The sequence below is a fragment of the Oncorhynchus kisutch genome, linkage group LG2 (genome assembly GCF_002021735.2).
Source record: "Oncorhynchus kisutch isolate 150728-3 linkage group LG2, Okis_V2, whole genome shotgun sequence".
NCBI lineage: Eukaryota > Metazoa > Chordata > Actinopteri > Salmoniformes > Salmonidae > Oncorhynchus > Oncorhynchus kisutch.
In genome coordinates, this window is record NC_034175.2 from 62,767,539 (window position 1) to 62,782,283 (window position 14,745).

At 46.0% G+C, this 14,745-nt stretch overlaps 1 protein-coding gene across 1 annotated transcript in view; it reads left to right on the plus strand.

The window, feature by feature from the left end:
- Positions 1-12,625, plus strand: part of LOC109882183 (cholecystokinin receptor) — a 143,992-nt gene extending 131,367 nt beyond the window's left edge. The window contains exons 4-5 of the mRNA XM_020474271.2: positions 8,653-8,780; positions 9,437-12,625. Of these exons, the coding sequence (XP_020329860.2) occupies positions 8,653-8,780; positions 9,437-9,981 (673 nt within the window). The 3' untranslated portion in view covers positions 9,982-12,625. The remainder of the gene's footprint in view (positions 1-8,652; positions 8,781-9,436) is intronic.
- The last annotated feature ends 2,120 nt before the right edge of the window (positions 12,626-14,745 follow it).

Genomic DNA, 14,745 nt, shown 5'->3' on the forward strand with positions numbered 1-14,745 from the left:
GCACACACATTCCTGAGGTTCTCCAGAAAACTAAAGTAAAAGTGAGAGAGACAGCTTGGAGGGAGGAGCAACGCCTGAAAAGGTTTGTTTACTTTTTATTTGGCTCTTTCTCTTCAAAGCAGCTCATCACTCTCCTCTATCTCCACCAGTGATAACTCCTCTCCTCTATCTCCACCAGGGATACCTCCTCTCCTCTATCTCCACCAGTGATACCTCCTCTCCTCTATCTCCACCAGTGATAACTCCTCTCCTCTATCTCCACCAGTGATAACTCCTCTCCTCTATCTCCACCAGTGATACCTCCTCTCCTCTATCTCCACCAGTGATAACTCCTCTCCTCTATCTCCACCAGTGATAACTCCTCTCCTCTATCTCCACCAGTGATAACTCCTCTCCTCTATCTCCACCAGTGATAACTCCTCTCCTCTATCTCCACCAGTGATAACTCCTCTCCTCTATCTCCACCAGTGATACCTCCTCTCCTCTATCTCCACCAGTGATAACTCCTCTCCTCTATCTCCACCAGTGATAACTCCTCTCCTCTATCTCCACCAGTGATACCTCCTCTCCTCTATCTCCACCAGTGATACCTCCTCTCATCTATCTCCACCAGTGATACCTCCTCTCCTCTATCTCCACCAGTGATACCTCCTCTCCTCTATCTCCACCAGTGATAACTCCTCTCCTCTATCTCCACCAGTGATTACTCCTCTCCTCTATCTCCACCAGTGACAACTCCTCTCCTATATCTCCACCAGTGATACCTCCTCTCCTCTATCTCCACCAGTGATAACTCCTCTCCTCTATCTCCACCAGTGATAACTCCTCTCCTCTATCTCCACCAGTGACAACTCCTCTCCTCTATCTCCACCAGTGACAACTCCTCTCCTATATCTCCACCAGTGATACCTCCTCTCCTCTATCTCCACCAGTGATGCCTCCTCTCTTCTATCTCCACCAGTGGTAACTCCTCTCCTCTAACTCCACCAGTGACAACTCCTCTCCTCTATCTCCACCAGTGATAACTCCTCTCCTCTATCTCCACCAGTGATAACTCCTCTCCTCTATCTCCACCAGTAATTCCTCCTCTCTCCTCTATCTCCACCAGTAATTCCTCCTCTCTCCTCTATCTCCAACAGTAATACTTCCTCTCTATTCTATCTCCACCAGTAATTCCTCCTCTCTCCTCTATCTCCACCAGTAATTCCTCCTCTCTCCTCTATCTCCACCAGTAATACCTCCTCTCTATTCTATCTCCACCAGTAATTCCTCCTCTCTCCTCTATCTCCACCAGTAATTCCTCCTCTCTCCTCTATCTCCACCAGTAATTCCTCCTCTCTCCTCTATCTCCACCAGTAATTCCGCCTCTCTCCTCTATCTCCACCAGTAATTCCTCCTCTCTCCTCTATCTCCACCAGTAATTCCTCCTCTCTCCTCTATATCCAACAGTAGTACCTCTCTTATATCTACCTCTTCTTCTCCCGCCTCTTTATAGCCCCCTCTTTGCGTCCTCATCTCTCCGTCTGTCCGTCCGTCTGCTTGTCAGTCAGCTCGTCCCTCCTTCTGTCCGCCTCTGTTTCTCTCTCTCTGTCGCTCTCTCTCTCTCTCCTTATCCCTCATCCCCCATCCCCTCTCTCTGAGGCCCTGACATAGAACAACCTAACCTGTAAATGCCAGCTTGTTATGTCACAGGGCTCATTGTAATGACTGGAATGGAAATTATGGAACGTAGTCAAAGATGTGGTTTCATTATGTTTGATACCATTCCATTTATTCTATTCCAGCCATTACATTGAGCCCTTCCAATTCAATTCAATTCAATTCAAGGGCTTTATTGGCATGGGAAACATGTGTTAACATTGCCAAAGCAAGTGAGGTAGATAATATATAAAGTGAGTATATAAAGTGAAATAAACAATACAAAATGAACAGTAAACATTGCACATACAGAAATTTCAAAACAATAAAGACATTACAAATGTCATATTATATATATATATACAGTGTTTTAACAATGTACAAATGGTAAAGGACACAAGATAAAATAAATAAGCATAAATATGGGTTGTATTTACAATGGTGTGTGTTCTTCACTGGTTGCCCTTTTCTCGTGGCAACAGGTCACAAATATTGCTGCTGTGATGGCACACTGTGGAATTTCACCCAGTAGATATGGGAGTTTATCAAGATTGGATTTGTTTTCGAATTCTTTGTGGATCTGTGTAATCTGAGGGAAATATGTCTCTCTAATATGGTCATACATTGGGCAGGAGGTTAGGAGGTGCAGCTCAGTTTCCACCTCATTTTGTGGGCAGTGAGCACATAGCCTGTCTTCTCTTGAGAGCCATGTCTGCCTACGGCGGCCTTACTCAATAGCAAGGCTATGCTCACTGAGTCTGTACATAGTCAAAGCTTTCCTTAATTTTGGGTCAGTCACGGTGGTCAGGTATTCTGCCGCTGTGTACTCTCTGTTTATGGCCAAATAGCATTCTAGTTTGCTCTGTGTTGCTGTCCTGGGGCTCTGTAGGGTGTGTTTGTGTTTGTGAACAGGACCAGCTTGCTTAGGGGACTTTTCTCCAGGTTCATCTCTCTGTAGGTGATGGCTTTGTTGTGGAAGGTTTGGGAATCGCTTCCTTTTAAGTGGTTATAGAATTTAACGGCTCTTTTCTGGATTTTGATAATTAGTGGGTATCGGCCTAATTCTGCTCTGCATGCATTATTTGGTGTTCTACGTTGTACACTGAGGATATTTTTGCAGATTTCTGCGTGCAGAGTCTCAATTTGGTGTTTGTCCCATTTTGTGAAGTCTTGGTTGGTGAGCGGACCCCAGACCTCACAACCATAAAGGGCAATGGGCTCTATGACTGATTCAAGTATTTTTAGCCAAATCCTAATTGGTATGTTGACATTTATGTTCCTTTTGATGGCATAGAATGCCCTTCTTGCCTTGTCTCTCAGATCGTTCACAGCTTTGTGGAAGTTACCTATGGCGCTGATGTTTAGGCCAAGGTATGTATAGTTTTTTGTGTGCTCTAGCGCAACAGTGTCTAGATGGAATTTGTATTTGTGGTCCTGGTGACTGGACCTTTTTTGGAACACCATTATTTTGAAAAAACAGAGATTTACTGTTAGGGCCCAGGTCTGACAGAATCTGTGCATAAGATCTATGTGCTGCTGTAGGCCCTCCTTGGTTGGTAACAGAAGCACCAGATCATCAGCAAACAGCAGACATTTGACTTCGGATTCTAGTAGGGTGAGGCTGGGTGCTGCAGACTTTTCTAGTGCCCGCGCCAATTCGTTGATATATATGTTGAAGAGGGTGGGGCTTAAGCTGCATCCCTGTCTCACCCCACGACCCTATGTGAAGAAATGTGTGTCAATTTTAACCGCACACTTGTTGTTTGTGTACATGGATTTTATAATGTCTTATGTTTTACCCCCAACACCACTTTCCATCAGTTTGTATAGCAGACCCTCATGCCAAATTGAGTTTTTTGAAATCAACAAAGCATGAGAAGACTTTGCCTTTGTTTTGGTTTGTTTGGTTGTCAATTAGGGTGTGCAGGGTAAATACATGGTCTGTTGTACGGTAATTTGGTAAAAAGCCAATTTGACATTTGCTCAGTACATTGTTTTCATTGAGGAAATGTACGAGTCTGCTGTTAATGATAATGCAGAGGATTTTCCCAAGGCTACTGTTAACGCATATTCCACGGTAGTTATTGGGGTCAAATTTGTCTCCACTTTTGTGGATTGGGCTGATCAGTCCTTGGTTCCAAATATTGTGGAAGATGCCAGAGCTAAGGATGATGTTAAAGAGTTTTAGTATAGCCAATTGGAATTTGTTGTCTGTATATTTGATCATTTCATTGAGGATACCATCAACACCACAGGCCTTTTTGGGTTGGAGGGTTTTTATTTTGTCCTGTAACTCATTCAATGTAATTGGAGAATCCAGTGGGTTCTGGTAGTCTTTAATAGTTGATTCTAAGATCTGTATTTGATCATGTATATGTTTTTGCTCTTTATTCTTTGTTATAGAGACAAAAAGATTGGAGACGTGGTTTACCCATACATCTCCATTTTGGATAGATAATTCTTTGTGTTGTTGTTTGTTTAGTGTTTTCCAATTTTCCCAGAAGTGGTTAGAGTCTATGGATTCTTCAATTACATTGAGCTGATTTCTGACATGCTGTTCCTTCTTTTTCCGTAGTGTATTTCTGTATTGTTTTAGTGATTCACCATAGTGAATGCGTAGACTCAGGTTTTCCGGGTCTCTATGTTTTTGGTTGGACAGGTTTCTCAATTTCTTTCTTAGATTTTTGCATTCTTCATCAAACCATTTGTCATTATTGTTAATTTTCTTCGGTTTTCTATTTGAGATTTTTAGATTTGATAGGGAAGCTGAGAGGTCAAATATACTGTTAAGATTTTCTACTGCCAAGTTTACACCTTCACTATTACAGTGGAACATTTTACCCAGGAAATTGTCTAAAAGGGATTGAATTTGTTGTTGCCTAATTGTTTTTTGGTAGGTTTCCAAACTGCATTCCTTCCATCTATAGCATTTCTTAATGTTACTCAGTTCCTTTGGCTTTGATGCCTCATGATTGAGTATTGCTCTGTTTAAGTAGACTGTGATTTTGCTGTGGTCTGATAGGGGTGTCAGTGGGCTGACTATGAACGCTCTGAGAGACTCTGGGTTGAGGTCAGTGATAAAGTAGTCTACAGTACTACTGCCAAGAGATGAGCTATAGATGTACCTTCCATAGGAGTCCCCTCGAAGCCTACCATTGACTATGTACATACCCAGCGTGCGACAGAGCTGCAGGAGTTGTGACCGTTTTTGTTGGTTGTGTTGTCATAGTTGTGCCTAGGGGGGCATATGTGGGAGGGAATGCTGTCACCTCCAGGCAGGTGTTTGTCCCCCTGTGTGCTGAGGGTGTCAGGTTCTTGTCCGGTTCTGGCATTTAGGTTGCCACAGACTAGTACATGTCGCTGGGCCTGGAAATGATTGATTTCCCCCTCCAGGATGGAGAAGCTGTCTTCATTAAAGTATGGGGATTCTAGTGGGGGGATATAGGTAGCACACAGGAGGACATTTTTCTCTGTTAGGATAATTTCCTTTTGAATTTCTAGCCAAATGTAGAATGTTCCTGTTTTGATTAATTTAATGGAGTGAGTTAGGTCTGCTCTATACCAAATTAGCATACCCCCTGAGTCCCTTCCCTGTTTCACACCTGGTAGTTTGGTGGATGGGACTACCAGCTCTCTGTAACCTAGAGGGCAACCAGTGGGTCCGTCTCCTCTATACCAGGTTTCTTGCAGGATGACAATGTCTGTATTACCGATTTCTTTGGTGAAGTCTGGGTTTCTGCTCTTTAGGCCAAAGGCAGATGACCAAAGGCCTTGGATATTCCAGGATGATATAGTGAAGGCTTTTTGTTCCATAGAGTGTCCAATGTTGTTGGTCGTGGTTTGTCCTCAGGCCAGTAAGTGTGAGCAGAGCCTGCTGAGCATCTGGTACATGCCATTGGCTTGGGAGAGTGTGAGAGTAGGGGTTGGGACTGTTTGCCCGCACACTACCTGGGCGTATGTGTGGCTTCCATGTTGAGGCCCTCTTTGCGGAGGTGGGGTGCATGGGGTGGGCAGGAGTGGCATAGGTCTGATCTGAGGGGGCCTAAATGGGGTGTGGGCATGGTTGACGTGGGGGGGTGTTGATTGGTTGGGGTGGGGGTGTGGATGTGTCTGGGGGTGCTGTGGTCTGGATGTAATTCCTCTTGGCGTGGGTCCTCTATGTGTAGGTCCAGGGGGGGTTCCTGCAGGTCTGGGAGGGTGTCTCGCTGGTCTGGGTGGGGTGTCTATTGATCTGTTGCTCCTGTGTGAAGTGTTGGGGATACGTTTGAGAGCGATGTCCTTTAGAGTTCGGGCAAAGGTGGGCACTGCTGCCTTGTAGAGGTGGACCTGGTCATAGAGGCTGTTCAAGTCCAGGGTGGAGTGGTGGGCCAGGAAAACATTTGGTTTTGAGGCACAGTCACGAGAAATACTTGCGTTTACCCGCTGTATTGTGGCAGGGTGGAAGTCTTTTCGTGGTAGCAGGGTGGGGATAACCACTTGTGCGTTGGGGAAAGTAGAAGAAGCCTTTTCAATCACTCCCTTCAGTGCTCTGGCCACCCTTTCCTGCTGTGCTCTCAGGTCGTTTGTGCCTGTGTGTATTATTATGTGGCTAGGTGAGCCTAGTTGGTCCTCAGACAGAAGGTCGAGGGCACGCTGGGTGTTTGGACACCAGAGTTTAGACACACTGTGTTTGGGAAAACGTTTTTTTTCTTCTATATATTTCTCATTTGAGTCCATAAGTAGTACAATCTGTGTATTGTGTTTGTCCTCAGTGGGTGTGGGGGGGTTGTCAGAAGGGCTATCAGGGTGGCTGACAGGGGGGTTGCTCAGAGGGGGTGAGAGCTACTGGGCTTGGGGTTCTTCATTTGTCTGTTCTGCTGCGATGGCGACTCTATGGTCAGGGTCTGGTGTGGACTGTTCTGCTGTGGTGTCGAGACTTTTGTCGGGTGCTGAGGTGGGCTGTTCTGCTGGCTTCTCTGTGGGGGTGGCCACCTCTCTAGTGGGTTGTTCTCTGTCACACGCCGTCCCCCTCAACCTCTCCTCCGTCCCTCTCACCATCTCCTCCATCCCCCTCAACCTTTCCTCCCCCAGCAGTCTGATCCTCTCCTCTTGTGCTCTGTTCTTCTCTTGATCCTGCTCTTTCTCCTGTTGAAGTTGTCTCACCACTGTCCAGAGTGCAGATATGTCTCTCTCCAACTCCAGTATTCCGGGTCTGGTTAAGGGGGTGTTGTTGTGCTGGACTGTTGTCTGGGTCTGTGCTGACTGAAGTGTAATCACCTGCTGTTCCAGCTCCACCTGCCTTACCTCCAGCTGGGTGAATTTGTCCTTCATTTCAAAATGAACCTGTGCTGGGGTAGTGCTGGGAGGTTGACCTGTGCTGGGAGGTTGACTCTCCGCTGGGGGCTGCTTGTCTGTGGGGTTACATAATGAAGAGGTCTGGTCTGACCCGCTCGGGGTGGCGGTATCTTTATCAAGGGAGAGCTTCTCCTGCTGGGCTAATTCTTTGATTAGGTGAAAGTCCAGCTGAAACTGTTTGTACCATTACTGTTCCGGACTTATAGATATTTATATTACCTGACTCAGAGTCCTCGTTATCAAGTATTCTGAGTTTCCACCCCTCGTTAACCCCCCCTCTCTTAACAAAGGGGTAGTGTGCTAATATAGCACTGTGCCATGCCAGGGAATGGTTTGTGTGGAAGATAAGGTTGCTGATGTTCCCATTTTTGTAATAGTCAGCAAAAAGTGTCTCTTGATTTTCCATAAGGAGCTTCATTTTGTAATCTTTTCTTGCCTTATCATTCTTTACATGCACAGGGTACTGTATTTTAATTACCTCTGAACAGCGGGAGGCAGCTTCTAAGGCCTCTCCATTTGGTTGGGGTAGACTGTGTGACTCTCCTGCCATTGTTGGGCTAATGGGCTTTGACACCTCTCACTTGACACGTGCTAGTTGAAGCTGTATCAAGCTTGGCAGAATTATGTTAGAATTCAGTCCTTATAAAGTAATGTGTATTTTTCTTCTTGGCTTTTGGAAATAAAATATAGTTTCAGACTAAACATTACTCACTCAGTTCCAGGTTTGATGGTATGTGTTCCTGACAAAAAAATCTAAGTTTATCTAACTCCTAATCTATCTTTTTTTAAGAAAATGCTGGAAAATGCAGGAGCTCATCTGATCCTGACCTCTGCTCTGCTCCCCTTCCTCCTATAGCTCCTCCCACCAGCCTACTCTGCTGTAGTCAGACATCCATTTGAAATCATTATTGAGATGAATTAAATGCACGAAACGTACTCTCTTTACCCTCTCTTTCACTCTCCAAAGGGTTCAATAATGAGTTACAAAAGCAAGTTAAAACACTTGTAGGAACCAAACAGATAAAGAGACAGTTCCAAGGAAGAATGGATGCACATAACTATTCTAATGTAACTATGTAACTATTCTAATCTCCTTCAGGCTCTCTTATGATTGTGGAATATTGTTCTAATAGCCATGGTGCCTCTAAACAATTTCAATGGACTATCAAGGACATAATTCATGTGGCTTTAGCCAGAGAGCTAATTTAATTCCAACTGTTTATATTCCTAATCCACTAGCTCAATGTCCCTGTTAACATATTTAATACTTTTCGATTACCCGTTCCACATATTTTGTCCTCCACGACGACTAAATAGAATAACAGCATTGTGGTGGAATGTCTTCTACACTGGGTATCAACCATTATTGTCTCCAGCCGTTGGACCACAGCAAAGATATTGAAGAATTGAAGATCCCCATCTCTGGTTTGCACCTTCTAACCCAATGTCTATTGGACTTCCTCTGCCTAACCTCTTTCTGGAAGTCTCCTGTGAGAGCGAGCCCTTTTCTCCTATGCTCTCTCTATGCTCCTTGAAGAAGCTGGCCTCGGGCACAGATCTAGGATCAGAGTAGTCACCAACCATCCTAACCTTAACCATCTCAAGAGGGGTAAGGCACAACATACCTTGGATTAGTGTCTAAGGTCAATTTGTTAAACCCACTTCCTGTGTGTGTCCCAGGAACATGATGTTGCTGCTTACGCTCTTTGTTGTTCCGGGGGTGGTGATGATTGTGGCCTATGGACTCATCTCCAGAGAGCTGTACCGGGGAATCCAGTTTGAGATGGTTCAGAAGACATCATCCCCCGGTGAGACCTACATTACTGTTATTTAATTATTCACACATTTATTTACATCTTGCAGTGGAGAGGTTAGTAAGAAGATGTTAGAATGCTGAATTGGAATTAACTTTGAGTACTAGAATAAATAGTTATCATCCAGTTACTGCCCAGTAGTCTTTCCCAGATGTTTGAATTCTGAACCAGATTATTAGGATTTGGGCTGTCTCTTTTCTGTGGTCACACAGAATTAACATTTCGTTAGCATTTCAATCATGTTAATGTGTTGCAGGTTAGAGCAACGTAACCTTTAGTCAGTGTGGAAGTGAGTAGCTGGAAGGATCTGATATATGGAGTATATCTGCTGCTGATGGCTGTAGACCTTCACCATCTGTCTGTCCAATATGAGAGAGGGAGGGATGGAGGGGAGAGCGAAACAGAGGGGTAGTGATATGGAGGAAGAGAGAAAGCTAGGGAACATTAGCCCTCAGATGAGAGATGTTACTCAGGTTTTTGGTGATGCGCTAAATTTAGATATATGGGGTGTTGAATGGATCATAAATATTTGTGACCGTCTGAAATTATTAGTTACAAAACCTAATTGGTCTGACCCCTCCTCACAGTTTTGGACCTCTACTTGCCTGCGAAGTAAATCCTCTGTCATCTTCTTTGCCCCGCCCCCTCAGGTCTAAAGAACGGTCTGACCACCACCGGGGCTTGTGGCAGCGACGAAGGTGATGGATGCTACGTCCAGCTCGCCAAGCGACCGCGCTCCATGGAGATGTCCACTCTGACATCATCGACGGCAACCGCGTCCAAATTGGAGCGTCCCCGCAGCAACACCTCGGAGGCCAAGCTCTTGGCCAAGAAGCGCGTAATCCGGATGCTGGTGGTGATTGTTGCTCTGTTCTTCCTGTGCTGGTTGCCCCTCTACTGCGCCAACACCTGGAAGGCTTTCCACCCTGTCTCTGCCCGCCGTGCCCTCTCTGGTGCCCCCATCTCCTTCATCCACCTCCTGTCCTACACCTCGGCCTGTGTCAACCCCATCACCTACTGCTTCATGAACACACGCTTCCGCACTGCGCTGCTCGCCACCTTCGCCTGCTGCTGCCGCCCGCCCTGCCGACACAGACGCCACGGGCTGCGGGATGGAGAGGAGGACGCCATGGCTATGGGGGTGTCCATGTCCAAATTTAGTTACACCACGGTCAGCACTATGGGGACGTGCTGAGGGAGGAACCATTGACTGACTGGGGGACGAGGGGGACATAGGGGGACAAGGGGGACATGGGGGGAAACCAGAGAGATATGTTATGTCATTCATATAGGGAAACTGTCAACCTGCGGACGGTAGGTATGGGGAGATGCACCCACGGGCTATAGGGAAACCAACGCCTGACCATTACTGCAACGCTAATGTCAAGGCAGCCAATGGGGTCAGAGAGATTGTTAGATATGTCTATCTGAAGGGATGAACTAAGCATGGGTAAATCAAACCTGTAGTATACACTCAAATAGGGAAAATACTCATGACCCATGGAGAATGCTTTCCTAACATACCCACAGGAAAATGATACACCGTTTAATAGTTGCCAAACAAAAGAAAATAAGGAAATATTATCGTAGCACAGTTTTGCGTTAGCATTTGTCCCAAGTGATGGGAAAACAATGTTTTGTTCAATAGTATACGTATCCCAATGTAGTTATTTCAATCATGTTTACTGATGAATCCCTCATATAGGACGGGGAATTATTATGTGGGTGGGATATAAGGGATATGTGTTGGTAGCACAGGCGGCTGGTGGCACCTTAATTGGGGAGGACGGGCTCATAGAAATGGCTGGAATGAATGAAATGGTATCGAACACATCAAGCACGTGGTTTCCATTCCATTTACTCCATTCCAGACGTTTCTATGAGCCGTCCTCTCAGCAACTCCTATGGTTAGCAGGGCGGTGTACACCTGAATGATAAGCTTTAGGGGTTTCGCAGGGCAGTAGCTTGACACGCAGTATCAGTAATACCTTTACTTATTGTCACTTTACTTTGGATGTTAAAATGCTGAATATGTGCTTGTTATTAGTGTCGTCAATGTCCTGAAGGTAGGAACTCTGTTGTGCCTGCCTATAAAATGTTGCGCTTTCTTCAAGCATTATTATCTTCAAGCATTATTTGTTTTCTGGGCTGTGGACTGTGTCATTGTAAATAGAGTGTTACATTGTGCTCTTAACCAGACTGGGTTGGGTGTGGATTGGAGGCCAGACTTAACTGCGACCAACCCAACCTTAGTGAAGACAGCAGAGAACACAACTAAGGAACGGGGGCTTTGGAGATGTACCGTTACTTCATATTTGGGCTGTTAATCTGGATCCAGACAATTGTTATCACAGTAGACTGCCTGATTCTGTTTTAGAGGTGCATCTTTGCTTTTTTGAAACAGTATGTGCTCTATGGTCAACTAAAGCGCCATCTGGTCTGTGTATCCACTGCAGGGTTGCTATTTGTCTTTGTTGTGTCGCTGCTAACAGGGTGTGTAATGGTACTTAGCTGAGCAGGGGACGGACACAACCGACTGAGTGGCTCACGTATTATCTAGGTATAGCCCAAATCACGGGCTTATGCAGCTCTTTAAAAATGATATTATTTGGAGGCTGCTGTTTGAAATTAAAATGAGATGTTTGGAACTGAATTACTGCTCCCTCTGAGTTACCAAACACATCATTATTATACACTATACTGTCTTGTCATCTGTCTGGCTGCAGGGTGGTGCACATTCGTTATATTTGATGCTCTCTTTTTGGCGTCTCTGTTGGGCAGGTTGGCGTTGTCCTTCATGCATGAGGTTGATCTGGCATCCTAATCCCTATATAGTGCACTACTCTGGTCAAAAGTACTGCACTATATAGAGGACAGGGTGGCGTTTCAGAAGCAGGCCTGAGTCTCTTCCTCATCCACTCTGCTTGTACTAATTGTGTTATGACCTCAGCCTGTGAGAGTGGAGGGTATACTTCTCTCAGCCCCACTACAACACAATGCTGTCAATTTCACCAAGAAAGATGTATGGTGTGCTTTTTAAGGTAATTTGTGAGGGGCACAGGTCCATCATTTGGTTGAACAGTACGGACAAGCGACCGTTCCGTGTGGCTGCCCCCAAATGTATGTATGGAATCTAAAAGCGCTCGTGATTTGTTGAACTCTCCATAGTTGCTATAGTTTTAGGACTAGACCATGTCGAGACAGACTGTTGCGATTTCCTTCTGAAGGGAGATAAGGAGTCAAGCGCAGGAGAGCAGAGATGTCAATGTAGCGTTTTTTTAATAGGCAAGTCCAAAAACGGTACAGGTACAATCACCAAAAGGAAACGCCCAAGACAATGGGAACTCACAGTTACACACAGGAGGAGAAAAAACAAACGCTCCTTACTATAATAAACACACGTGAATAACTGAGGAAAGCCTCCACAAGCAACATGAAAATAATCCCACACAATCCTAAGCAGGGAAACGGGTAAATATACACACAGGAATTAAAGCAAATGAAAACCAGGTGTGAATGAACCAAAGGTGTGAAATGAACAAACGGAAAAAGAAAAATGGATCGGTGATGGCACCCGGCAGCCGTCTCATCGTACTCCCTCGGGAGCGCGAGCCGAATACCACTGGACCCAGGCGACGAATGAGAGGGTTGTGGGGCTGGTTGTATTGTGGCCGGTGGAGGTGTATGAAGGCAACCTCTCTCCCACCTGTCCATCGTCGCCATCACCTGATCCATCGCAGTGCACAGACGTTGCAGTTCTGCCGTATGTTGTTGAACGATGCCGACCGCCGACCACCGCCCACCGAGCACCGTCCGCCGAGCACCGCCCGCCGAGCACCGCCCGCTGAGCACCGCCCGCTGAGCACCGCCCGCCGAGCACCGCCCGCCGAGCACCGCCCGCCGAGCACCGCCCGCTGAGCACCGCCCGCCGAGCACCGCCCACCGAGCACCGCCCGCTGAGCACCGCCCACCGAGCACCGAGATGGTGATTCGATGGCATGGTTTCTCTGCCTGAGTGTTTAGGACAGGGTTTATTTGGCTTGCAAAACAATTACTCAGTCTTCTATTCACCTTTCCTTCTCTTCTCTTTCCCCCTCCTCTCCTCTCCTTTCCACTCTAAACATTCTCTCTGCTGATTAACGACCATCTGCTGCTCCCGTTCCTCCTTATCCTCCAGCAAAAAGACAGAGAGGGTGTTGCATTCAAAAACGTCCCCTCCAGGGAGAGCGGCAGAGAGCGGGAGAGGAGTCACACTCAAAACCTTCACCAGGCTTTACTCAGACGTACACTGTTCACTGATTACTACTCATTCTCAGAGCACCTGAGGCACTCAGATCTGTCCACTGACCTTCTCTGTCTCAAACATTTCTCTCTGTCCCCCTTCGTCTGCTAACTGTGGCAGAGATGTCAGAATCAGAGGGAAGGCTTCAGCCTGGAGTGTGTATCCAGGGACAGACTGAGAGAGCAGAGCAGTGAGCTGGGAGGGTTTTCAGGCTGACATACAGGCTGGAGAGAGGATGTACTTTAAGCAGATGTCACCCAGATGTCAGAGCAGAGCCAGGGCAGCATGGTGTGGGCGAGAGAGAGGAACTGAATCATCCCTATCTGTCTGTCACATCCAAATGAGCAGCATTCCCATTCATCAGATTCAGCCAATGGAAGGGGACTCCTAAATGTCAACCAAATCATAACACACTGTACTGCTCAAATGACCTCTCTAGCTATTTCCACTTTGGATTGATTAGTACAAAGATAAATAACACAGACTTACTGTCTATCCCAGTTGTGGTATCATTCTGTTGAACACCCTGAACCAGAGGTAAATGAGTGCGGTCTCTCTCTCTCTCCACTCTCTCTCGCTTTCTCTCTGTCTCTCTGTCTCTGTCTCTCTCTCTCTCTCTCTCTCTCTCTCTCTCTCTCTCTCTCTCTCTCTGTCTCTCTCTCACATACACACACACACAAAGTGACAGGACATATTAATGCCATTACTGGTGGCATCTGTCTCAGGAATGCTGTATCATTTGATGTCAGTAAGCCTCTATGTCAGTATCAATGAGAGCTAGCATTGATCATCATGGTTGTTTTAACAGAGGACATCCCCCTGTGTCAGATTAAAGCACTTTGCTCATCTATAATCCTAATCTCAGTTTTTACCTTTGTATAATGAGCGGCTAGACTGATTGCTGCTGTCGCGGCATGATTCATTTACTTTGTACAGGGTGATTCGTTGTCCCTCCCAATCAACATAGGCTGGCACAGAACTAGTATTGTCTAGTCCAGAATTCAATGCTGTGGAGATCTATTAGCTGAACACTTTTGGATTAAAACTATGGTGTATGTTCATTTTCAATGGTAAAAGGCCAGAGGATAATATTTCTAGTTTTAGTCATTTTGTTGTCATACAGTTTGACAGAGAAACACATGGAGTGAAATAGTCATTCCAGTCAATATCATGCAGATGAATTGCAGGCTATGTGTGAGGGTTAAGCTGGCTGTTCTTGGATATTATTGAATTACTGTTCATGTTTCCCATGGGCAGATTAGGGATTAGAGGGCTCTCCTCATGGTAAATACCAGTCAGAACACACTGGCAGATATGCCCTCCGGCTGGGTATCAACAGTGCACTGCCTTCCCTTTACTCCAGCATACAGACCAACAAGACCCCTAGCTCCTGCAGAGTGTGTGTGTGTGTGACAAGACTGTGTGTGTGTGTGTGTGTGTGTGTGTGTGTGTGTGTGTGTGTGTGTGTGTGTGTGTGTGTGTGTGTGTGTGTGTGTGTGTGTGTGTGTGTGTGTGTGACAAGACTGTGTGTGTGTGTGTGTGTGTGTGTGTGACAAGACTATGTGTGTGTGTGACAAGACTGTGTGTGTGTGTGTGTGTGACAAGACTGTGTGTGTGTGTGTGCGCGTGTGTGTGAATGTATGCGTATGTGCATGCATCTTTTTGTGAATGGCTTTC